The following is a 26,005-nucleotide window of genomic DNA, read 5'->3' as shown; positions in this document are numbered from 1 at the left end:
TGCTGAATAATCCCATAGAATTCCCTGGAAAGAGGGATCATCCCTTTATAGTAGACATCTACCTGCCTGTGGTCTACCTAGCCTGTGGCCTCTCAATTAAATGCATCCAGAATACCTGAGAACTTCACTGCAAGTGTATACGAACACTAGATGATTCATACCGTGCCCAAACACATTAGACCCCCCCACACTCCAGTACGTGTGACTAGTGTGATCATTCCGTGCTGTGCCACGATGCAGTTAAGTGAACTGGGATCTGGTGAACATGGGTGTGGTTCAGTTGTACTGTGTTATGTAATCAATGTCTGCACCACATCACAGAACTCCAGTCATCCTCATCTACATCTGCCTCTGTAAAAGTCACATTAAGTAATTTACAAACATCTGAGCAGATCGCGTCTCGCTGCTTCCCTAATTAAGTCATAAAAATCACAAACCTGGTGCTCTGCAAGATCATGTTTCAAGGGTGCAAATGTGTCTGAGAGAGAGAGAAAGAACGCATAAGAGGGATGAGTTGAGATGCTGAGACAAAGTGAAGTGCACTTGGGCCATGAAATGGCCGTGGAGGAGGTGTGAGTAGGTACACTGTTCCAAAAAATAGTAATGTCAAAGTATCTTACTGTATATTTTACAGTTTTGTACTGTCTTTCTAGAATATCATTAAATTTACATAAGTAGACTGTGATTTTACATGTCAAAGATAATATGCATATTTAGATTTTGTAAAAATACATTCAGAAATGTATCATAATTTCACAAAAATTTGTCTGTTATGTGAGAGAATGATCTGTTAAATTCAAATGTAATACTATGGAAAAATATGTAAAATGATCGAAAATTAATGAGAATAATCAATAATTAAATGAGTATCTGAATTATAATTTTGCTGAAGATTTCATGTCATCTAGGTCTGATTCAATAATTCAGAGGTAACAAGTGAAAATATAATTAATAGGAATAAAAACCAAAAAAAAAACATATAAAACATTGCATGGCCACGCTGTGCTAATTATATGTTTTAAAAAATAAATGTAGAGGTAGGAATTGCAATTAATATAAATCTCAAAGTATTCACAACATTCCTGAACAGAAATAGGTCTCTACACCTGGGGTGAGGGTGTGGCCATGAAAACAATGTGACATGCCATTGGATGTTGGGACACATAATAACATGACGCTAAGCATCGGCCAATGAATGTGAACTAACAACAACAAGGTCGCGGGTATGGCTGCACTGTAGGAAAAAACCCTAATATGAAGGTATTTTACTGCATTTTACAGTAATGTTCTGTTCTTCTAGAATATCATTAAAGTTACGTAAATAGACTTTGACTTCACATTTCAAATGTAAATTAACGTTAAATCACTGTAATGTAATACAACATAATTTTCATGATTATTAAATGTATGTCTGTACATATGCATATTTAGACTGTTAAAACACATTCACAAATGTATCATGATTTCACAAATATCTGTCCGTTATTTGAAAGATTGAACTGTTGAATTCAAATGTAATGCTATGGAAAAGCATACAACATGATCCCTATGAGCTTGTGTTACATCACATAAGTATTATTATCATTGCTATTTAGGGCGATCGTGGCTCAAGAGTTGGCAGCTTGCTTGTGATCAGAAGGTTGCCGGTTCGAGCTCGGACACTCTCGGTATTGTGTCCGTGGTCAACACTCTCCGCCTACTGGTGATAGCCAGAGGGGCCGATGCTGCGATATGGCAGCCTTGCCAGTCTGTCTCAGAGCATGCAATCCATTATTATTTAAACCAACTGTTGACTGTATATTTCTGTACATTTACGTATTATGATTCATATTTCCACATTCAGTGACCTTGTTTATAGGTAATTTCATTGTTTGATCACGTTAAAATGTTCCTAATTTAATGTCTAAAAGCACTTGGAAAAGGCAGAATCCCATGTCAAATTTGTGCAACAAACTCTATTTTCATTACTGAAAATAACTGTATTTTCATGAGAAAGTTATTTTCTGTTATTTTACGGTAGTATTTTGGCGCCCCAGCTGCCGGAATATTACTGTTTAAGATTTTTTTTTCCCTATTTATAGATAATTTCATTGTTTAATCACATTAACATGTTCCTAATTTAATGTTTAAAATCACTTGAAAAGGCAAGATCCCATGTAAAATTACAGTTTTTTTTAAGATGTTTTTTTTTTGCGTAGTGAGGGTGTGCTGGGAACGTCTAGCAGAGGCCCCAGTCCGCGAGATCTTCAACGCACACCTCCGGCAGAGCTTCAACAGCATTCTGAGGGAGACTGGGGACATTGAGTCCGAATGGACCATGTTCAGCGTCTCCATTGCCGAAGCTGCTGCATTGAGCTGCGGCCGCAAGGTGGTTGGTGCCTGCCGTGGTGGTAATCCCCGAACCAAATGGTGGACACCAGAGGTGAAGGGAGCCACCAGGCTGAAGAAGGAGTCCTATCGGGCTTGGTTAGCCTGTGGGACTCCGGAGGCAGCCGACAGGTATCGACAGGCCAAGCGGAATGCGGCTCGGGCAGTGGCTGAAGCAAAAACTCGGGTGTGGGAGGAGTTCGGAGAGGCCATGGAAAAAGACTTTCGGACTGCCTCGAAGAGATTCTGGCAAACCGTCAGACGTCTCAGGAGGGGAAAGCGGTGCTCTACCTGCACTGTGTATAGTGCTGGCGGAGCGCTGCTGACGTCGACTGAGAAAATTGTCAGGCGGTGGAAGGAATACTTCGAGGACCTCCTTAATCCCACTGACACGTCTTCCGAGGAGGAAGCAGAGTCTGGGGATGAGGGGAATGACCCGCCAATTTCCGGGGGCGAGGTCACTGAGGCAGTTAAACAACTCCTTGGTGGCAGAGCCCCTGGTGTTGATGAGGTCCGCCCCGAGTTCCTGAAGGCTCTGGACGTTGTAGGGCTGTCCTGGTTGACACGCCTCTGCAATGTTGCGTGGAGATCAGGGGCAGTACCTGTGGACTGGCAGACCGGGGTGGTGGTCCCCATCTTTAAGAAAGGGGACCGGAGGGTGTGTTCCAACTACAGGGGGATCACACTCCTCAGCCTCCCTGGGAAAGTCTATGCCAGGGTGCTGGAAAGGAGAGTTCATCCGTTAGTCGAACCTCGGATACAGGAGGAACAATGCGGTTTTCGTCCTGGTCGCGGAACACTGGACCAGCTCTTTATCCTCTCCAGGATACTTGAGGGTTCATGGGAGTTTGCCCAACCAGTCTACATGTGTTTTGTGGACTTGGAGAAGGCATTCGACCGTGTCCCTCGGGGTGTCCTGTGGGAGGTGTTGCGGGAGTATGGGGTGTCTGGCCCATTGCTACGGGCCATTCGATTCCTATACAACCGTTGCAAGAGCTTGGTTCGCATTGCCGGCAATAAGTCGGACTCGTTCCTGGTGGGTGATGGGCTCCGCCAGGGCTGCCCTTTGTCTCCGGTTCTGTTCATAATTTTTATGGACAGGATTTCTAGGCGCAGCCAAGTGGCGGAGGGCTTTCGCTTTGGTGGCCTCAGAATCTCATCTCTGATCTTTGCAGATGATGTGGTTCTGTTGGCTTCATCGGGTGAGGGCCTCCAGCTCGCACTGGAACGGTTCGCAGCCGAGTGTGAAGCAGCGGGAATGAGGATCAGCACCTCCAAATCTGAGGCCATGGTTCTCAGCCGGAAAAGGGTGGAGTGCCCACTCCGGGTCGGGGATGAGTTCCTGCCCCAAGTGGAGGAGTTCAAGTATCTCGGGGTCTTGTTCGCGAGTGATGGGAGAAGGGAGCCGGAGATCGACAGACGGATTGGGGCTGCAGCTGCAGTAATGCGGACACTGCACCGGTCCGTCGTGGTGAAGGGGGAGCTGAGTGTAAAAGCGAAGCTCTCAATTTACCGGTCGATCTACATCCCTACCCTCACCTATGGCCACGAGCTGTGGGTAGTGACCGAAAGAACGAGATCGCGGATACAAGCGGCAGAAATGAGCTTCCTCCGAAGGGTGGCTGGCCTCTCCCTTAGAGATAGGGTGAGAAGTTCGGCCATCCGGGAGGGGCTCAGAGTAGAGCAGCTGCTGCTCCACATCGAAAGGAGCCAGCTGAGGTGGTTCGGGCATCTGACAAGGATGCCCCCTGGGCGCCTCCTGGGTGAGGTGTTCCAGGCATGTCCCACCGGGAGGAGGCCCCGGGGCAGACCCAGGACACGCTGGAGAGATTATATCTCTCGGCTGGCCTGGGAACGCCTTGGTATTCCCCCGGATAAGCTGGAGGAGGTGGCTGGGGAGAGGGAGGTCTGGGCCTCTTTGCTTAGGCTGCTGCCCCCGCGACCCGGCCCCGGACAAAGCGGATGAAGATGGATGGATGGATGTTTTTTTTTTAAGAGTGTACAATGGTGCACAGTGCGAGGTAAGCATGCCTAGCATCGGTATCCCCTAAGACTCAGCTCCTTTTTAAACAATGTCCAAATCACTACAGACACAGAACCAACCCACCTGTCACTCTGCCGTCATCCATTTGTCATGAGCAAGACGTTGAGAAACTCAGACTACCTATGAAGGAGCCAGTTTGTCTCAACCATACACAAAATGAATTTCACAGTATAGTAAAAAAAACAACAACTGCTTTTCAGTGTTTCCACAGTGCAGAGCTTTCACTTTTAATGGCCATTGTTGGCAAGTGAGGTTTTTTTATTTTTGTTTAACTGAGTGATCAGAACCCTTACAGCAAGGGGTTTAACTACACTGTAAAAAAAAACTGTAGATTTTACGGTAAAACGCTGGCAGCTGTGGTTGCCAAAAATCTACCGTAAAATTACGGGTGGAACATTTTCTTCTTTAACGGTAAGAAGGTATTGTTATTGTTTATTTTACGGTTAAAAATAGTGCTAGGGTCAATATTTTACCGTAGAAGAAAATGTTTTAATTGAAGAAAAAATAATGTTTTTCCCTAGAATTAACATGAAAATAACATATAAAATAAAGTTTGTGCCAGAAAACACAACATTCTTTCCCTGTAAAATTAACTATCTAAATATAGAAAAAATGCAATTTTATTCTGTAACCGTGTTTAGACTAGAGTGCTTTTAAGTGTTCTACTCTTTAAGTTTAATACACAAACCATGATTTTATTCAAATTACTAAATGTAACACAAAAATATCCACCTTAAATTTCCAAAAAAGTATTTTATTTAACATCTTTGATGCTTTGAACATCAAACATTTACATTTTTACTCAACAAATCACAAATAGTTACTAGTTATCTCCATGACAGTAACAGTGAGGAATCACAGAATTCTTACAAGTTCTGTTCAAACTGTGCAAAACCAGTGCTGTAAGTTGAGCACACATTATACTTCACATTACCTTTAGCAGACAATTCAGACACCTTTAAGTGTTTTGGTGCTGTTCTCACTACATAAATGTCAGTACACATAGAATCTTGACTTTTCAAATTATCCAAATACAAATATAGAGAATTAAACATTTTTTCTATAATTGAAAGAAAGTCTGAATTGAAGAAATTACAGGAACAAGTTTACACCCACATATTTTGCACACAGAACTGAGCAGTAAAGCTGAAAATGTACATCTTAAAACTGCATCAGGTAACAAACAAAAACTTTAAACTTGTTTTGAGAACTTCAACTGCAAATTTTTGGATAACTACAAAATGCCAGCAATGTACTGTACATGCAGCATACTTTTACACTATTGTAATCCAAGAAACAAAATCACCACATTTTTACCAGATACATTTTTCAGATATAAAACAGTGAATCAAAAGTAGAACATGTACTTTTACAAATTGTGTCTAGTAAAACTTCACATTGTTAAAAACTTCCCACTCACAATCAGAAATGTAACAATTGTTTCAAAAACATAACATCTGTAGAGTATGTAACATGGTATACCTTTATCACTTCGTCTCAAACAAGAGGGGTAGGACTAGATCCACTCATGGTCAGCAATGTCTGAGATGAGAGTGAGGACTCTGGGATTGACTGAGAACACTTTTTTCTTCTTGGATTCAACCTTGGTGCCTCTCTCAGGATTTATGGAAAAGAAACACCTTCATGAAAAAAGGGCAAGAGAGATGGAGGAAATTAACAACCTGAGGTGGGATATCAAATGGCCAAGTTTGATAAGCACAAAAATAAATCCATAATAAAAGAAATTTTACCGTTGAAGGAACTCCAGTGTTGATCGTAGTTCCACAGGGTAGTGTATGTTAAAGCAGTAGTAACTGCCAAACATTAGGCAGATAGCAGAGGTGAAGGTTGTGATGCGGTCGTTGACAATCTTCTTGTCAATGCTCAACATGAATGTCTCAGCAGCGAAGCAGGAGGAACCTGAGAATTAAAACAACAACAACAACAAATTAAAAACTTTAATAACAAGAGCTTTAATGTCAGTCATATATACAAATACAGAGATACTTGTTACATGGATCATAGGATGAGTTATGTTACTAGTTGAACTTATATGGTTGTGTTATCCAGTGTATTAGTGTGGAAGCAACAGAACATGAAACTAAACAAGCCAAGAGTACAAGAACGTGGCAGTTACAACAGAAAACAACAGTTTGCTTACCGCAAACAATGATGACGGGTGTTGGTGGCACTTTCTCCATCTGAACATCTTCTGCAAGGCTTGTCATCTCAACGCAGTGGAACAGAAGCTCTCCCTTCTCGTCAAAATGAGCCAGTAAAAGAAACATCATCTCAATGACTTCTTGCAAGCAACCACTGGACTGCCCTCTTTCAGTCTGAAGTTTGAGAACAGCATTCAGGACTTGCTTGTGCTTTTGTGCATCAACATATTTGAGGAACTTTAACAGACGTGCACCCTTTTTGTCCACATTGGCAAGGAAGGTCTCCATCAGATTCACACCAGTCAGTTCTTGGAAATGTGCGGTCATACCAACTTCATTGAAGAGAAAGGGCCATTCCTGGCATAGTTTCTGGATGCTTGCCCCTTTGTTGATGTCTTTACGCTGCGTGTAATAGGTGCACTTGACTAGTTCTTTCACAACATCTGTACTGTAGTTATTCTTTTTAAACAGCTTCTTCATTTCTTCTTTTTTTTCAAGCTGACTCTCCACAGTCTCAGAGAGTGGCAAATGCTTTGGCTCCCAGCTAATACAGCCATATGTGTCTTGAACCCTTGCTTTTTGTTCAGCTGGTATTTCATCTGTGTCGTTGTCGTCATCTGATATTGCTTTGCGTTTTTTTTTACCTTTGGTGTGTCAGGTCGCTTAACATTTTCAACTCTTGCCTGAAGTTGCTTTACAAGAGAATGATATCCAGGTCCAATAACATCACCATCAACCACATCTTGAAGAGACTTGGGAAACTTGGCCACCATCCTTTTTGCTATCTCTGTAGTAGGGCTGCTCGATTATGGCAAAAATGATAATCACGATTATTTTCACTGAAATTGAGATCTCGATTATTTGACGATATTTAACCCTTTAAGACCTACTATAGAACCAAGTCCGCCAGAGCTTATATTATTTTTTTACATGTTGTAGCGCCATTTGTGGGAGCATTTCAAGTTGCTATACATCAATACAACTGTTATAGCCCATATTTTAATAATATGTATTCATTAAGTCCACAGTAACTACATTAATTGCAAAAAAGTGCAATAAACTACAAAAAAATGTAAAATCATTTTGGGTTTTTTTACATATATTTCTACTTGGAGAAATTTAAGAGGTTTATCCCTCAAAACTTTAAATACAAAAAAGTTGCAAAAAATAGTTTACAACAGCAGGACATTTATTTTGAGTGTCTTCATAGTTTTATTTTAGAGATATAGCAATTTTTATATACTGCAGGAAAAACAAAAAAAACAATCCTATGATGCAAATTTGCAAAGAAAACAGCATGTGCATCAAAATAAACTATTTCCAGCAGTGCAATTTGAATTCTAAGCATCCCAGAAACTATTCAGAAAAGTCAAACATGACTTATAAAAACACCAGTATAGGCTTTTAAGGCCTACAAGTAAAAAACTACATTTTCTGCGAAATGACGTCACTTCCTGTTTCGGGCAGGAAGTGACGTGCGATAGTTTGCGCTGACGTCTGTTTCACTGTGGGAAGTGTTACGAACAGCTGATCGGATCGGCAAAGCGTGTTTCTGGAATATTATGTTTTTGTTCCTGCAAGCGCTTTTTATGGAAGGAAACCGTGACCGAGGACAAGCTGATGGCATGAGATGTAAGTTTCATATGCAAAATAATTATTGCGCTAGCTTACATGGTTCAGGTTCTACAGGGATTTAAACATAGTTACACAAAATGGAGCGTGCTGCTCTGACAGGCTTTAAAGGGTTAACAATAACAATGTATTGAATAATGACTTTAAAAAATTATAAAATGTTTGCAATATAAAAAATAAATGAAAAATGTAAACATCTAAGTTTAGTGAACTTTGCAGTGTTGCTCTGTGGTGCAGCTACGACACCGTAGAAAAGTTTACAAACTATGTCTACTTGACACATCTGACTCCGCGAACCCATAATGTTTCCAAACCACTGAAGTTTTTTTTTACCTCTCTTTTCAACCAACGGCAGTCACTCTCCTCTCCAAATAACTTCTGCTTAGCTTTCCGAGCTTCCCTCGGGTCCTCTTAATTGTTGTGACGCTGTTCGAAATGCGGAGAGGTGCGCTCGATTTGCCACACGGAGCAGCGCGAGAGTAAAGCATGAGGGAGGTGCTAATAATCGGCTCAGTCATTTTTAATGATCGTTGAAAGCCCAGATCGTAATCGTGATTAAAATTCAATTAATTGAGCAGCCCTACTCTGTAGTATTGTGTTTGGTTGGATTCTTACAAGTCTTCATCATTTCAGAGACCACAATCCTTATCATTTCTCATCTTTGTCTTGCGCTTGGTCTTTTCTGTCTTTCCAAGTTCTGCACCAACTCCTCAGGGAGCCTCTGCCATGGTATCTCAAATCTCTCTACCCAGTTTGGTAGTAATGGTGTACAGATTCCTGAAAGTGATGAAGTAGTGGTGGATGATGTTGGTGAAGAAGAAATTGAAGGTGGAGAAAGAAGGACATCCACTGGAGAGGAATGTACAGCAATTGGTGTCGAAGTGCTTTGATACATACATACATACATTTCTGAGATACAGGTCACTGAAATTAGACCCATCCATTCCAGGGTCTTCTATATCTGATACACTGGCACCTTCCTGTATGGTGGCACTTGTAGATGGACTCTCTGACTGAGTATCTTTGTTTAAACCACAAATCACATTTTCCAAACGTTTGTGTTTTCTAGACATATGGGAGGTAAATGTAGATTTTACAGAGAACTCACTTTGGCATCCTCTCACTGGACAAGTTACATGCCGTCCCTCTTCTATGTGTTCCTTTAAGTGAGCAATCAAAGCTTTAGTTCCCTCACATTGGCGTTCACAAAGTGAGACAGTGCAATTCAAACCCATTAAGGTAGCATTCTGAGAAACAGTTGCGGTACCAGTGTGGTGGCGGTAGAAGTGAGACTTTAAAGCAGCATATCCAGAAAACACCTGCTTACAACTTACTTCAACACATTTAAAAATACACCGGGGTTCATTACGATGCAGTCTGCAATGCAAAACATAAGCTTTCACGGACTGAACCGATTCTCCACATATGCTGCAAAAATACATAGTCAATATGACACAGCTGCGAGGCTAGCTAACTTAAAGCTTCAGCCGGATGTCAAACAAGGCGGGAAAATCCAGGCCGAATTTAGACAAAGCATTCAAATATAGCTATACTAATTAGACGGTTTCCATTAATACACCCGTCTCCAAAACACGTCTCAACGAGCACTGCTGATTTTGCAAGGCTCTTTTCAGCCTAATGTAGCTAACGCTAATGCTAGAAACGAGCTAAAGCTAACGTAAATTTATCATTTGCGCCTTCACTGCCTGCAACACAATGCTGTCGATAAATAAACCAAGTTGGTAGTGATGTGTCCTGTGTGTCGAAGCTTCGAATCGTGCGTCGGGTAATCGCGGGGGCGTTTTTCTGAAGCGCGTATCGAGGCTTGCTTTGATTACGTAGGCAGTGACGTTCGAGGCCTCGCGGGCAGTCCGTACCACGTGACTGATTCAGGGACTGGTTCACCGGTTCGCGCCAGATTCGAAATAACATGGGCAGGAAAACAGCTGATTCCCCATCACACCGTGTTGTGGAATTGGATTACGTACGTGCTACATAGTTACTTGTGCATTTCTTCTTCGATGGAACCAGCAAGGAAGAGATGTTTTTTTTTTTTTTTAATTTTGTCTCTCCTAATAAAGTATGCACACAGTAATAAATATCACAAATGATAAACACCAAAATATAAATAAACAACACTACACATCCTATAATCTGATTTCTGTCTTTTAGTTTATTAAAAAGTGAAGCACCAAACACTAGTTTGTGTCATTATCCAGATGTACATAAGGTTTACACATCATTATAATCAAAGAGCCCGCTTCACTTGAATTGTCCACTTGATGGCGCAGTAGAGCAAATGAATCATCACAATGCTTCGAACCATGAGTCGACCAATTGGATGGAAAGCTTCAGTTCATCATGAGGCTTCATCTCACCATCACTACAAGTTGGATTATTTTCTTACCGTAGTAACTGAAGACGAGCTGTGGCAGACGTTAAATTAAAAAAATGAGAAACAAGTCGACGAAAATGAAGATAGCGTGATGCCGTAGTAGTCCAAAGCAAAACTTGTGTGGAGCTGTACAGACGTTATCTGCGGCGGAGCCTGATGCAGTGCGCTGATTGGTCCATTTGAAATCAGGCGCCTTGATGTGAAACAGTGCTCTAAACTTCAGGGGAAAATGCCTAGTTTTGGGAGGAGGTGCTTTTAAAATCTTTTTTCTTCATATGATAATTAACTATGAATAAATAGAACAGACAACAGATTATTATTTTAATACTTATGGGATTATATGAATTTACTCAATAATATAGTATGTCTATCATTAGCTGTAGGTCTCTCCAGTTGTTGTTAGCTTTTACATTTTAAACTCATGGTTTATTGAGTTCAACAGAATGTAGATTTAACAGCTACATCCCATATTCTTTACAAAAACTACATCCAAAAATTGCCCTAATACATTTCTAGTATAAAGATCTTGGGACATATGTACCTGTTATATTACAATTTGAGAAAGAATATGCTGTATTAAATGTGCTATGAATCAAGAATGGATTTAATGTAAAGTGCTTTGGGCTTCTTGAAAACCGCTATCTAATCCATTATTATTATTATGTGAAATTAATGCAAAAATCACAAAGTCATATTACAGCATGTATCCATTACCAGCACAACCATGCTTACATTCAGCAATTAAAACCTGTATTTTTTTCAATAAATAAATGTAAAAAAAATTGTGTTTGCCTGTTCTAAACTTTATTGGAATCTTCCGTTAAAAAAACTATGCAAGAGTGATTTACAGTAGGTTTATGTATTTTTTTCAGAGAAAAAATGTACATATTACAGTTTTTCCACATTTCTTTATTTACGGCAATTTCACATCAAATCAACAGTTTTAAACTGTTTTATAGTTAACAGGTTTGTCCTGTCGTATTTTTAACTGTCTTTCACTGTTAAATATACGGATCTTTTTTACAGTGTACTCAAGAAAGACAGTTGCAATTGACTCTTCCTACCAATTTCTTTGTCGCCACCAGCACAAGCTCCCCAACATGTAAAACACAGCTTTATTAAAAACAGACAAACTCTAAAGAATGCCCATTCCAGACATGACCAAGTTATTACAAATACACACTTTCCATAAAGCTGCCAAAACCCTTTATCTGTCATCTCCCTCGCTGCTCCTCTGAACCTTTTATTTGTAAAGCAGGGCCTTTATATGCTCTCTACACTTCAGAGTGAATGCTCTGCCATTCACTCTGCGGCAGATGAATAGTGTGACGCAACAGAGGACGGACAGTGTTGATCTTTTGACATGCTGTGAAAAAAACCCACTTGCTTCTTCAAAGCTGTTGTGTAGCTGACTGGGAGATCAGAGGGAAAAGAAAGATATGTTTACAGCTTAACTTAAATCACATATTGATTCAGTTGCTTATTTTCAGTAGCCATTTGTGTATATTCAGGCTGATCAGCTAAGCTCTTAGACTACTAAGACCTAAGGGGAAAAAATAACAGTGTTTACTCAGATTATGTAGGAATAACAACCTCCTACACATTTTACTGAAAAACGTCAGTTTTGTTTACCGAGAAACAGGTTTTACTCATTGTGACCCACTGGCCACTCATCTTCATATTTTCCCCACAATTCCTAGATCTTTCCTAACAAAGGATGTTTACCTCTTTAGGCGCTTTTTAACATTTCTGTTCTTCCCTTAATATTCAGTGCATATGTGGATATTTTCACGATTCACCGACAAAAATAAATAGCAATATATTTTGCAAACGTTATTCTGTGCATGGTCATTATGGCACATGAGTTATATCAAGCAATGCTTGAGCTACCAGATAAAAAAAAAAAGCATATGGTTAGACCATATTTTTGCTGAACATCTTAAACATGCCAGTAATAAGCTGGCATCCATTTCTTTCCATCTGTTTTACTGGTTGCATGATCCATGGCTTGTTGCCAGACCCAGTGTTATCTGTTCTGTTAGTGCCGATCATTAAGGATTAGGCTAGGAAAGTCAGCAGTCTTGATAACTACAGACCAACACTATTAGCGAAGACAACGTCAAAAGTTTTAGAAAGAAACTGGCTCCATAGATTACATATGTTCATTAACTTCACTGATAATCACTTTGACTTCAAACTCAAGCATGGTGCTGATTTTTGTATATATTCTTTGAAATAAACTTTAAACCGATGTAGAAGACAGAATTCATCACTTTTTATCAATGCCTCCAAAGCATTTAGGTGTGTAATTTATAAAGTTACTTGCTAAGTTCAGTCAAGGAGGGGTGCCAAATACATCATGAAATTTCTGGTTTAACTGTTAAAGACAAGCAGACATTGCAAGCTGTTGCATTTCTGCATTGGTTGGAGTTAGTGATGGTGTTAGACAAGGAGGAATTTTGTCCCCAATTCTTGTCAATGTTTATGTTGATGATTTGTCAAAGAAATTAAGAGCCTATATGGGATACATGGTATTTTATTGATCCATTTTATGTATATAGATGATCTTGTTGTCTTTAGTCTTAGCAGTGCTGGTCTCCAGCGGCTCTTTCACATACATTCTCCTTACTGTATGACGTTTAACATGATATCAGATACAATATCTGTAAAAGAGCACTGACAATTTGCAGAAGCAAGTAAGGACAACTATCAAAGATTTCCAGAGTTGAAATTGTCAGATAATCATTTTACTGTCTGTAACAAGTTCAGATATCTTGGACGTCTCACATCAAATGTCAGATGATAATGGAAATGTTGGATGAAGTGTGCATACATCTTAGGTAAATTGAATGCATGTGTCGATAGATAGACCATTTCTTCATTTAGAACATAATGTACACCTCTGTATATGAAAGACCTTTGGACAAATTATAGGAAAACAAGTTTATGGAAACTTCATGTAGCTTTTATTGAGGCTTTGAGGTTATTACTGAATACACTGAGATGTTTGTAACTGCTGGAGCCACTACATTTAAAGTTTTATTAACACATCTCATTGATAAATATATTTGCATGCACATGAAGCAGATACAAGGTTTAGCACCGCACGTTATCACTCTTCATTGTGGAGACACTGGTATAGGTGCAGAAAGGTGTATTTTTATTAGTTTTTCTCTTGTTTTTGTGTTACTGTATGTGATTTGTTTTGTTTCTATGGACATAAAGATTGACTGAATAAAAATTGATTGATAGTCATGAAATTATGTTGCAGCCAAGTGCTGCTGATCATATACACTTGATTAGCTTTATCATCAGCAAGACTGAGCACCTTTATATAGGCAGTAGTTTCTGAGTTTTTTGGTCTGGTGCATGTTAACACATCGTGGACGTTCCAGCAAATTATCCTAAGGTCAGAAAAGCAGGAAAATCCAAGCTGATGGGTTTTCACAATGTAATGTGATGTGATTTTTTTCTTTAATTGTTTATATTGGGGTTTTTTGATGTTGTTAAAGTAACTTTTCCATCATCACTATAGGTCATCAAAAAATAAAAAATAAAAGAAAATGCAGTTGCAAAGAATGGTCTGGACTTTTACATCAAAAAAGCAGAGCCACACACTGAAATGAGAGAGCAGCCAAAAGTAGATTCTTACTTTGTTTGGTCATAAGAGGCTGAATTACATGCTTGGTTAATTTTTTAATTTTTTTTAACAGACTTGGGTCAAAGGTATTTTTTTAACCAGTTTTGTGGCTGAAGGGGAAAAAAGTGTAGTTTAAAGAGCGTACAATCATATGACGCAAACATCAGTTACTAAATCCCTTAGCATCTGACTGGTGTAACCATGTTTAAAATGAGCCCTATTGCGCTGGAAACTGTGTGCATGAACATGAATGCTGTGTCAACACAAGCTAAGTTAAAACCTTCACTTATCTTGCACATGATCAGAGTCATTGTCGGCTTCTCATCCATAGCAGCCTTATGTAAGTCTTCATTGTAGCCTCATGTAAGCATAAAATGCCAAAACCTTACATGTAAACAATAAAATGTTTTCTATTGTTTTTGAGTTTCCCTCACTAACATTATCTGTACCAACAAATATCCAATAAATATATAAAATGTTTGTGCTAATTGGTTGAAATTCAGAAGTGAAATACTAAAATAGTACTCAGGGCCTGTTTGCCTCAGTCACACATAACTGCAGGCTAAATTTTGATTACAATACACTAATTAGTTGTTGTTTCTTCTTTGAAAAAAAAATCAATAAATAAGAAAATCCAACTGATTTTTGCAAAAAATGTGTTTTATAATTTTGTAGGGACTGTTAAAGACCTGCATGCAAATATTCTATCAATAACTCCAGTGCAACTTAGTCACAGTAACTCCCACAGCTCTGCCTGCTTACTACTCTTTTTTCTACAAGCTTTGTTTGCTAACCCATTAATTTGTTATTTTTCTCATTTGCGTACAAGAAATAACTTCATAGTTTATTTAAAGTTCATATTTGTGTCATTGATTCCCCCTCATCAGTATGGAAATTGTTGCTCTGTTGTGTAGCACTTTATACTCAGGAGGACGGCTATATAAAAAGTAAATGCTTCAATATAGCTAATTAGCGACAATAAGCTACATTTATATTAAATTTTCTGACTCTACATCCTCCCAAAGCCTAGCAAAGTCAAAAATGCTTACTGGTTACCAACAGGGCAAATTTACAGATGTAGCTTCAGTGGGACTTGGAACGGAAATGACTGCACCCACACAAGGAAAGTCAATTATTGGCAGAGAGAATGGTTTCACCTCCAAATTTCAGTTTAAAATTCCATGGTGACCAGAACTTTGTAATGAACTCTGTGACGTCTTATATCTGAACTCTCCAATACATAGCAGTGTAAAATAGACCATGTGGCTTGGTACCAGACAACACATATAGTTGACTGCAAACCTTAAACTGCAGCCGCTTGGAAATATTTGCACTAAAGCAAAAAATAAAAATTAAAAAAAGACATAAGGTTAATAAAATTCATTTTTGTCACTGTGGTCTGCTCACTGAAACTTTTTCCCCATTGAACCATGACAGTAAAAAGCATCTTGACCTCCACCAAGCAGATTCTTTGTCTAAATATAGAAATATTTTACCAGGCTGGGATGAAATTTAAATAATTCAATCCAATCAGTGTTTTTCAATTCAAGCTCATCTATATAGCGCTAAATTGAAACAATAGTTTCCCCAAAGCTATTTATATTGTAAAGTAGAGACCGTAATAATGTAAAGAAAAGCCCTATGAGCAAGAACTTGGTGATGGTGGAGGAAAAACTCAGTTAGATTGATGGGCAAGTATTTGCTTTGACCAGTTAGGATTGGGTGGATGGATACAGGATGAAAAGTTTGAAGTACAGTAACATCTTCTATCTATTTCTATCTTTGCTAACAACCAGTCAAGAATCAGAAATCCGCAAATGCCAGTGCTTCACCGAGTCATCCCGAAATACTCTAGGCTGTCTTATAGCTAACCCTATAGATAAGTAGTATTTATGTCTTCATTTGCTCATGATATGTGAACACTGTTTAAATATGCCAAAATAAGCCCTTTTTTATTGTACCCCCATTGAAAATCAGCATGAATATTATAACACTTAGAAGCCCAAGTCTAGGTCACTCTTTTCTTTGAGGTGAACTGAAGCGCTCATAAATATCTACATAACCCCAGCATGTATGACATGCTCTTATTTTGCCCTATGCTGTCAGGCTGCTGGAGGAGTTGCTGCTGACACAAATGTGTGTGTGTTTGTGTGTTTCAGGGGTCAGCCTCCTGGTGCCTCATGGATCCGTGGCTGAAAATATGTCCTGGGAGATGTACATGGTGATCAATCAGGGAGAAGCAAGGTGAGGCCACAGTTTACCTAAATATCATTTGAAGCATCTATCTGCCTGTCACTCTCTCTCTATCTTATCATCCATCTGCCCTGACTCTCCATCACCTGTCATCGCTGTCCTGCTTTGCTCTAATTATTTACTATCTTTTGTTACTTTGTTTGCAGCTGCAGTATCAGCGCTCTGTCATTGTGGGATGAAGGAATTCGATTTAGGCTTTCTGATATGTTTTCTTACAGCCTGTTGTCTGTGTTGAGTTTAGCTTCTAGTCTTCCAAGTATGAAATTTCAACCAAAACAAAAAATAATTAATTAAAAAAATCAAGCTTTTTAAAGATCAGTTGGAGGATTTCATGTCACTGTCTCTAAACATTGCAAATGGCCTGTATTTGTATAGCGCTTTACTTAGTCCCTAAGGATCCCAAAGCGCTTTACACATCCAGTCATCCACCCATTCACACACACATTCACACGCTGGTGATGGCAAGCTACATTGTAAGAGGATAGCAAGACAGTCTGAGTGTAACACACATATGCTTGTGCTGTCTTTCATACTTCATACAGCCTTTTAGAGCCAAAATGAGAAGTTGTTTATGATGTGTCTGAGGCGGTTGGCTGACAAATCTTGTATCAAACAAAGACTACAGGTACTCTTCTTAGGCTAAAAAATACATTGATAATGAAAGGAGCCTTCACAAGATATTACACATCAGACTCCTTTTTTCCATCATGGTTTGTAGTAGTCAGGATATAAAACTGTTCTGGAGGAACTTTGTTTTGTTGCTGATTAATAATGGATGATTGAGCTGCTGAACCATTCATGCTTGACCCTGTACTATCTCCTGTGAATTACATATGGAAAGCAAGATGCAAAAAAAAAAAAGTTTCCTGAAAAAACATTCATCAGGAAAGCTGTAATTATTTTTCTTACCGGTAATGCAATCAAAAGCTTTTGATTTGCAGGTTTTGACTCTGAACTGCAGAATGCAAAAACAAATGCCTGCACTGTTGGAAAAGAAGGTAGGAGAACATCTAAAAGAAAAATGGAGGCACTAATCAAAAGGAGTTTGCTTTTGTTGAAATTAGTGATTTACCTCTGTCTTTGAAAATTGTCTTTGATGAATGGTTTGCTCTCAAGTAAAATATATGTGACTAAATCCAAAATAAATTAAATGTCAGACAAAATAAGAAATGCCAGTTACATTCATTGGCTAAACACATCAGCTAACTATCATTTTAATGTTAGCTAATGTACCTTAGCTATAGGCCTCTAAGCTTATCAATTGCTGTTAATCCTTTTTTATGTTTGGAGCTTGAAAATTTTTAAAGAAGTCATGTCAAGAAGAAGTCAAAGGTAATAAAGAATCAATAGATAGAAAGGCAACCTGTCTCAAACCAGTTGTAGCCCCGCACTGACTGACTGCAGCTTGGCGTCAGTCTCAGACAGATTGGCCAAGGATTGTAAATAATTGTTTAATTTGTAAATGCAGACAGATGGCAATACACTGCAGTCATTCTATGTCAATCAACAGAGGATTTGACTCAACTGGTTGCCAGCTGGTTGCATTCTGGTGTGTCATTTTCCCATCCTGCAGTAACTATGTAACTGTTTTCGGAGGAATTTCTTGAATTCTGTTTCAGATCCATGAGTTTCTGGCTGGACTCTGCATGGAAGCTGTTACAGTAAATTTCTGGATCTATAGATGACAAAAAGTTTGGAACCTTTGCTAATTTATCACAGTCAATCACTTTATTATCATAGATGCAACTGTAACTGCCAACTTAACCCCATTCAATCGCAAACTTATAACAGACAGACTCCACCTTATTACCAACTGATGGCGGCTGGTGGCAGACCTGGCTCCTCTCCAAACTCTATTTATGTGCTATAGTCACTTCGCTTGAGTGACTATAGCATTAATGTCAGTAGCATATTATTGGTATGATATGTATCAAGAAACTTTTGCTTAATTATGGCTTGTTTTTTGCTGTGGCCCTCTGATCATTAACAAACTGACCATTTGACCATGCTACAATCACTGCCGCTCAGTAGTTCAGCACATTTTTTCATTTCCAAAAGCAGCTGCTTAGTATAGTTTTTGACCAGCAGGAAATAATGCATTTGTTTCCTCTAGATAGTATTTCAGGCTCCAGGCTACTGTATAAGGGATGTTTTCCTCCTCTTTTTGGACAATTCTGAGGCATTAACATTTGGGCAGCTAGCTGTAGCTGATCCATTTCACCTCTGCTAATTTAAGTCGCTAAACTTGGCTCTGTTAGTGGTGTTGGTGGCCTTATGGAGAATCTTTATTGGAACTATCTGATAACGCAATTTGTGACTCAGTTTTGGTGAGTAATAACTCACCGGTTAATTAATCAGCTGCTTAGTACTAATTAGTAAGGATGCAACTTGGTAATCAGGCTTGCTAGTGTTAGTAGTTGTAGCAATGATAGTGATCATAAAGGCGTGTTACAAAGCCATCAAAAATCAACAAATGAATATATTGGCAACCACTTGTAAAGCTTGTACAGAAGGTAATGTGTGTGTGACCCTCCCAAAAGACATCTCTGCGTCCATGTGTGTTTACCCTCAGGCTATGTGACAGATGGGCCTATCTCCCTCTCTCTTTAGGAGCCCTCTTGGTCTCTCGATATGGTTGTTCATTTCCAGAAGCCCCTCACAGGTGGTAGTGTGGGCTTTGATGTCCTAGCAGCTGTGGAGAAACTCAAGTTTACACCACACGACCCAGAGGGGACTTCGCAATGGAGTCCTCTATTTAGATAACTGACTGATAAGAAGCAAAGTCAAACGTCCAATCCTCCAATGCCTTTCCCATCCTCGTCACTCTGAGAGTCAATATGTAGTTATGTACTCCACTCGGTGTCAACAATGTGGCGCTCTGGGAGAGAGTCACGACCTGGGAAGCTTGTTTAAACGATGATGAATGCAGTGATGAACGGAGCTTGGTTGCGCTGATGGACATGCACGACAGAATAGAAGGCACATATTTCTCTCGGGGCCTTTCATCTTGGCAGCACGTACATTATGCATTCTGATCACGGCTAGGTAATGACCCTCAGATGGACTGAGCTGTCTCCAGGGCGGAAGTTTGCACAGTCTTCCCTGTGGAGATTCACAAGGGTTTCTAGTTTCCTCTGAAGTGTCACTGTTTATTTACATGGCTCCACTTGAACAAAGTAGCAAAAGAGAATAGAACCTACAGGGAGTGCAGAATTATTAGGCAAGTTGTATTTTTGAGGAATAATTTTATTATTGAACAACAACCATGTTCTCAATGAACCCAAAAAACTCATTAATATCAAAGCTGAATGTTTTTGGAAGTAGTTTTTAGTTTGTTTTTAGTTTTAGCTATTTTAGGGGGATATCTGTGTGTGCAGGTGACTATTACTGTGCATAATTATTAGGCAACTTAACAAAAAACAAATATATACCCATTTCAATCATTTATTTTTACCAGTGAAACCAATATAACATCTCCACATTCACAAATATACATTTCTGACATTCAAAAACAAAACAAAAACAAATCAGCGACCAATATAGCCACCTTTCTTTGCAAGGACACTCAAAAGCCTGCCATCCATGGATTCTGTCAGTGTTTTGATCTGTTCACCATCAACATTGCGTGCAGCAGCAACCACAGCCTCCCAGACACTGTTCAGAGAGGTGTACTGTTTTCCCTCCTTGTAAATCTCACATTTGATGATGGACCACAAGTTCTCAATGGGGTTCAGATCAGGTGAACAAGGTGGCCATGTCATTAGTTTTTCTTCTTTTATACCCTTTCTTGCCAGCCACGCTGTGGAGTACTTGGACGCGTGTGATGGAGCATTGTCCTGCATGGAAACCATGTTTTTCTTGAAGGATGCAGACTTCTTCCTGTATCACTGCTTGAAGAAGGTGTCTTCCAGAAACTGGCAGTAGGACTGGGAGTTGAGCTTGACTCCATCCTCAACTCGAAAAGGCCCCACAAGCTCATCTTTGATGATACCAGCCCAAACCAGTACTCCACCTCCACCTTGCTGGCGTCTGAGTCGGACTGGAGCTCTCTGCCCTTTACCAATCCAGCCACGGGCCCATCCATCTTGGTTTTTCCACACGCTTCTTGCGACCCTGTTGACTATTTTGAATGAAACGCTTGATTGTTCGATGATCACGCTTCAGAAGCTTTGCAATTTTGAGACTGCTGCATCCCTCTGCAAGATATCTCACTATTTTTGACTTTTCTGAGCCTGTCAAGTCCTTGTTTTGACCCATTTTGCCAAAGGAAAGGACGTTGCCTAATAATTAATTATGCACACCTGATATAGGGTGTTGATGTCATTAGACCACACCCCTTCTCATTACAGAGAAGCACATCACCTAATATGCTTAATTGGTAGTAGGCTTTCGAGCCTATACAGCTTGGAGTAAGACAACATGCATGAAGAGGATGATGTGGACAAAATACTCATTTGCCTAATAATTCTGCACTCCCTGTACAAAATGACAGGGATGTAGCTCGCCTTGATGGGAGCCACTGACATAATAAGATGCAAACAGGGGTGGAAAGAGTGAGTTATGCCTGTCACGATGCAGATATTCTGTATTTGAGGTTGATTTTCAAAGCAGTCACTCAATTTTCCATTACATGTTTTATACTGATGTTAAAAATTCAGCACAGCTCTTCTTTGTCCTCTATAGTTACACAATTATACACAATACATGGAAACCTCTCAATCTCAGAGCTTTTTAAGAAGTCCTGTAAACACAGAATCATGATAGAGTTTAGGAAAACTGCTTTTTTACATCCATAGTCACCAGACAGGTAGAAACTATGTAAAATATAAATAATAATGGATTGGATTTATATAGTCATATCGCGCCATCGGCTCTTCTGGCCAACACCAGTAGGCGTGAGGGTAAAGTGTCTTGCCCAAGGACACAACGACCAGGACAGAGAGCCCGGGATCGAACCAGCGACTTTCCGGTTACAGATGCGCTTCCCAACCCCCTGAGCCATGGTCGCCCACATAAATAACACATGTGCAATATAAATTGATACATAGTAAAGATAAATAAAGAGTCATCGTAAGTTAAAAATGATCACAGATCTGCTGTGCCAATGTCGCTATCTGGCCTTTGCTTCATAAAGTAATTTAAAGGAAGGAGAGTAAGTCCATGCAAAACTTATTTTTCAAGAGTAAAGATGACTGTTTTGTCCAGTTGCATTTAAAAATTAATATTTTGACATTCATTAAATAGATAATTGATTAAAAGAGACAATAAAAGTGACTCAATCATAGACCTCTATGGGAGATCTTAACTTATTAACACATGTGCATTACTCTCTTGGGCTAAGATATGTTTTTATAGAAGCAACACTTCAAAAAGTGTTAATGTAGTGTTACTTCACCAACACAATGCATCTTGGTTTACTTTTATTTATGTAGCACTAAATCATAACAATATTTGCCTCAGAGTGCTTTATATCATATACAATAATACAATTAAATGACCCGCTATGAGCACTTGATGACAGCGGGAAGGAAAAACTCCCTTTTAACAGGAAGAAACCAGGCTCGGGGAGGGGGGCAGGGTGAGGGGAGGGGGACGGGATGAGCACTCCCATCAAATGACTTCATCTAGAAAAACAGTATTCTAATTTGGTGGAATGATAGTGTGTACTCAATTTAGGCAAATGTAGCCTTTATTTAGGTCAGTAATTACCCATTATTATTTTTTGCTACCTCAGGCATGACCAGGAGGAAAAGCAAATGGATAATTAGCTTTGTATGTTTCTTTATATTTTCAGGTTACAGGTAGCACTCTTTCCTAGGTTCTGTGACAACTGTATAGCATGCTCCATGGGGTCTTTGAAAGTCCTTACAGGTGTAAATCCTTTTGGTGTAGAGCTGCCTTCATCCCCTCCTTTAGATTCCTACCTGCTAGCAGAAACTGTTTACTTTCTCCCACCATCTTTTCTACCTTTGAAACTTTCAGCAAATATGTCAGGCTCCAACATGACAGTGTTTTGTGTTTTCCCCTTGCTCCTCATGCACTGAAAGATATTTACTGTTGACAGCAATTTTTCTTCTGGTGGTCTGTTAACTTTGTCATCTCACCATCTGTTAATCACCGTCTGTGTCGTAGCAGGCCAGTGGACACAGAATTGCATCCTATTCTTTCCCACTACAGTGTCTTGCACCCAACCCCCCTCCAACCTACTTCTCCACACACTCGCAGTCCTATTAAAGCTATTTTCTTTAAGCTTTTCAAAGGCTCATCTAAATCTTGTGAAGTCGCGGTTTTGCTTAGGTCAGACATATTCGCTTTTGCCTTCAAGGTTTTATGAGCACGTTGTATTGTAAGATAAATCCTTCAACCTACTGAGGCAGAAGAAGCTTTGTTCTCGTAGGAAAATTACTTTTTCTGATGAAATTATATTCCGCAGATGTGCTTTATGAAAGAGGCCCAGGTGAACATTCAGGGTCTGGTTTAGTATATTGTTTATAAGTTTTTAATTCATAAATCCCACGAACAGACCAAGCAGCACTCACAGAGTAAATTGCAGGATTGGTTTTATAGAGTTTGAGGGCTAAAAACTGATTATCTGTTATACATAGCTGTCAGTGCACCAGTGCATAGGTGTGACACGACTTCCTGCTTGGATGCCTGGCCCTCTGGTTAAAATCCTGGCTGCTTCTACTCTGGGTGTCCAAACTGATCTGTTTATCAGGATGGAGAGCCTTTTTAGCACCTGCTTACGCAGGTCCAGTCGTGGTTGAGAGATCCCACTGCACAGTGTTCTGGATGAACACATTGTTCGTGGTTTCGGTTCAGGGCTCACAAATCCCACTGTCCCCACCAAGGTGACATTACACTTTAGAAAAAAAGTCTTGTCTTCCTCAGGACAGAGATCCATCTTCATTTGAAATGTTAGGCTCAAACATAGATGAGGAAATCTGCAGTTTGATGAGGAAGATGAGATCTGTCCTGTTCTGATGCTGAACCTAATGAGCCTAATATTTAATATTATCATTCAGTACTAGAGTATATTAATAACTTAAGTCTAAGGTTTGTGCTTCGTTTTCTCTATTAACCATGAGTGTTTAACAATGTATAGGAGCTCAGCATTAATCCCATTAGTAAAACAACATTGTCACATCATGCTTGTACACTGTACTGTACTTACTTGTAGGTGTACATGTGAGTGTGAATGGTTGTCTGTCTCTCTGTGTTGGCCATTCAGCAGACTGATGAGCTATGGGAGCAGGGATAGATTACAGCCCCCATTCGAATTGGATAAGTGGAAGAACATGGATAAATAAATTTCTGTGTATGTAGATGGCAACAGCATTTTTCACAAATTATCACAACTAATCACCATATTACTATAAGCAGATTGCATTTAACTGCCAACCTAAGCCATTGCAAACTGATGTCCGACTACAGCAAACTGGCTCCATCATTATGCAATCTTATTAACAGGGGTGCACATAAGTGGTCAAAATAAAAGACGCGCACCAGATAAGAAATTGCAACATGCGTTTGCGTCCATATAAAAGGCATTGTTTTTGTCCGCTAGAGTGGGATTTTCACGGCATATTCTGCACCACATCTCTGTGCATTCACCTCCTGCAACCACTTTTCCAAGAATATGTGCTTCTTTTGCAGTTCGGACTCCTTTTGACATTTCTTTGGAGGTGGAGGAACACCAAAGTAATTGCTTAAAGGAGCTTCTTCGACATCTTTAAGAGTTCCAAACAAATGTCTGTCATCCTCCAGAAAATCTTATGTACGCAAACACGCGTTGCAACTTCTTATCTGGTGCTCATCTTTTATTTTGACAGCGAATGCGCACCTACGGACCACTTATGTGCACCCCTGTTTATTAACATCTTGACACACCAAAGTTGTTTTGAATATGGCTACTAACTGCGAGTGGTTTCAGACTTTACCTACGTCTTTGAATAAAACCATCTTTATTACGACTGCCTTCAGTCGTAATAAATTTGGGCATCAGCAACCACTGTTTTCCCTAATGTGAAAAGGCACATGTAGCCTCAATCACGAGAACAACAAAAGCAGGAAGAAGAAAAAACGAGGGAAGTAAAACCACAGAAAGCTACATGAGGAATTAACCTTCAGAATAAAGTAGGAAGTAACTAAAAGTGTAGCCCGGGGGGAACACAAAAGGCACAGAGACAAAAAAAACATTACAACAGGAATTAGAAGCAAAGATCATTTTATCTGCTGTACAAAAGCAACAGAAATAGTGCTTCAACCTTAGCAAAACATACTATTGTTTGTATGCTAGCTTCACAAGTATTTCAAACATTTATTTCAATAGTTACGGTAATTTGGTGTTATTTTTAGCAATCTGAGTAGCGCTCTCAGTGATAAGTGACCAAATAGCATGTTGAGTTGTTTCAAGTGATTAGCCTTTTTGCTTGTTCTCATTTTCCCAGTCAAGTGGGTTGCAGTGCGCCAAGGTCCTGGAACTAAAGATGAAGTGGTCTCAGAGTTAGTTGAATAGCAATTGTAATAGCGTTACAAATCAATGCTTAATGGTGCTTTTTTTTTTTTACTCTTTGCACAAATTGGTGATTCAAGTTATTGTTAATGCTCTCCAGAACATTTATGTCAATCAGCTACTGTAGCTTTCACAATGCTGTTTTCATGTTACGCTGCATTAGAGATTTTGCAGAGTTAAAAGGTTGGTTAAAGCTAAAAGTAAGTCTCCTAAAGGAGCCTGTTTGATTAATGTATCCGTACACCGCATAAGGTGCCTGCATTAACTTAAAATGGACAAAAGCACAGTGGGACAAACAGGTGGGAGACTACAAGCAAATAGAGGTGAAGCTAATGGAGTGTGCTAATGTGTGCATTTATTAAGTCTGCCGTCACCACCCCCGACCCAGTCTGCCACTTTGTGCAGCTCCTGGGGTCCCCGAGGAGTGAATCACTGCTCACTTTAAATAATGCACCTCCTCTAGGCGCTCAAGAAGCTGCCGTATAGGACCCTTCATCGTGATGACAAGTGGAATTGAGAAAAGAGACTGCTAGCCTCAGGCGCTTCAGGCTGCTGTAGGAATCTGGGGCCTGAGCTGCAGGCTACTTAAGGAGCAGGTAATCTGCTCCTTCCCTGCACTTTGCATTAAATGTGTGATCAGGCTCAGTGCTGTTGGCTGATGGGCCAAGAGCTCTCTCAGGGCCAGTAAAGAGTCGGACTGCTGTTGACATAACTGAAAAACTGACTGAGCTAACAGACATAGGGCAGAGGGTTGTGCAATGAGATAGCACCCGGCCTGATAAGCAGACAAAATCAGAATACCTCACCCCTCCTTACCAGGGCGGATGCTGAAGCAGTAATTGGGAAGTCTGGAGTAGATGTCAGCACCCAGAAAGAGCATTCACTGTGAAGGTGTTCCAACAGACAGAATCTGCTTTTAATTCTGATAAGCTGCTGTAATGGCAGAGGAGCTTACATAACACATCACTTATGAAAAAGTCAGAAAAGTTTCCAGCAG

The 26,005-nt window shown here is 39.8% G+C and overlaps 2 protein-coding genes across 3 annotated transcripts in view; one reads left to right on the top strand and one right to left on the bottom strand.

Moving 5' to 3' along the window:
- The window catches only part of LOC146696509 (netrin receptor UNC5D-like), a 286,577-nt gene that overhangs the window by 203,724 nt on the left and 56,848 nt on the right, over positions 1–26,005 (top strand). For both annotated transcript variants that reach the window (XM_085474633.1, XM_085474632.1), the window contains one exon: positions 16,400–16,484. In XM_085474633.1, coding sequence (XP_085330759.1) covers positions 16,400–16,484 — 85 coding nt within the window. The remainder of the gene's footprint in view (positions 1–16,399; positions 16,485–26,005) is intronic.
- LOC146696510 (uncharacterized) lies at positions 5,156–9,084 on the bottom strand. The gene is made up of 3 exons (XM_085474634.1): positions 6,573–9,084; positions 6,163–6,331; positions 5,156–6,051 (listed from the first exon to the last, which is right to left on the bottom strand). The coding sequence occupies exons 1-3, from the start codon at positions 7,051–7,053 to the stop codon at positions 5,928–5,930; spliced, it is 774 nt and encodes a 257-aa protein (XP_085330760.1). The 5' UTR covers positions 7,054–9,084; the 3' UTR covers positions 5,156–5,927.

Source organism: Copadichromis virginalis, linkage group LG12 (genome assembly GCF_057382275.1).
Source record: "Copadichromis virginalis isolate Kocher_CV1m ecotype Utaka linkage group LG12, C_Virginalis_male_GT1.1, whole genome shotgun sequence".
NCBI classification, from domain to species: Eukaryota; Metazoa; Chordata; class Actinopteri; order Cichliformes; family Cichlidae; genus Copadichromis; species Copadichromis virginalis.
The sequence above is the reverse complement of the archived record's forward strand: the minus strand, read 5'-3'. Positions and strand labels throughout refer to the sequence as shown.

Coding starts and splice junctions, on each gene's coding strand:
- LOC146696510 (XM_085474634.1), bottom strand. CDS start 7,053: ATGAAGAAGCTGTTTAAAAAGAATAACTACAGTACAGATGTTGTGAAA. Junction 6,332..6,572: donor ACCCGTCATCATTGTTTGCG/GTAAGCAAACTG, acceptor TTTAATTCTCAG/GTTCCTCCTGCTTCGCTGCT. Junction 6,052..6,162: donor ACACTGGAGTTCCTTCAACG/GTAAAATTTCTT, acceptor TTTTTCATGAAG/GTGTTTCTTTTCCATAAATC.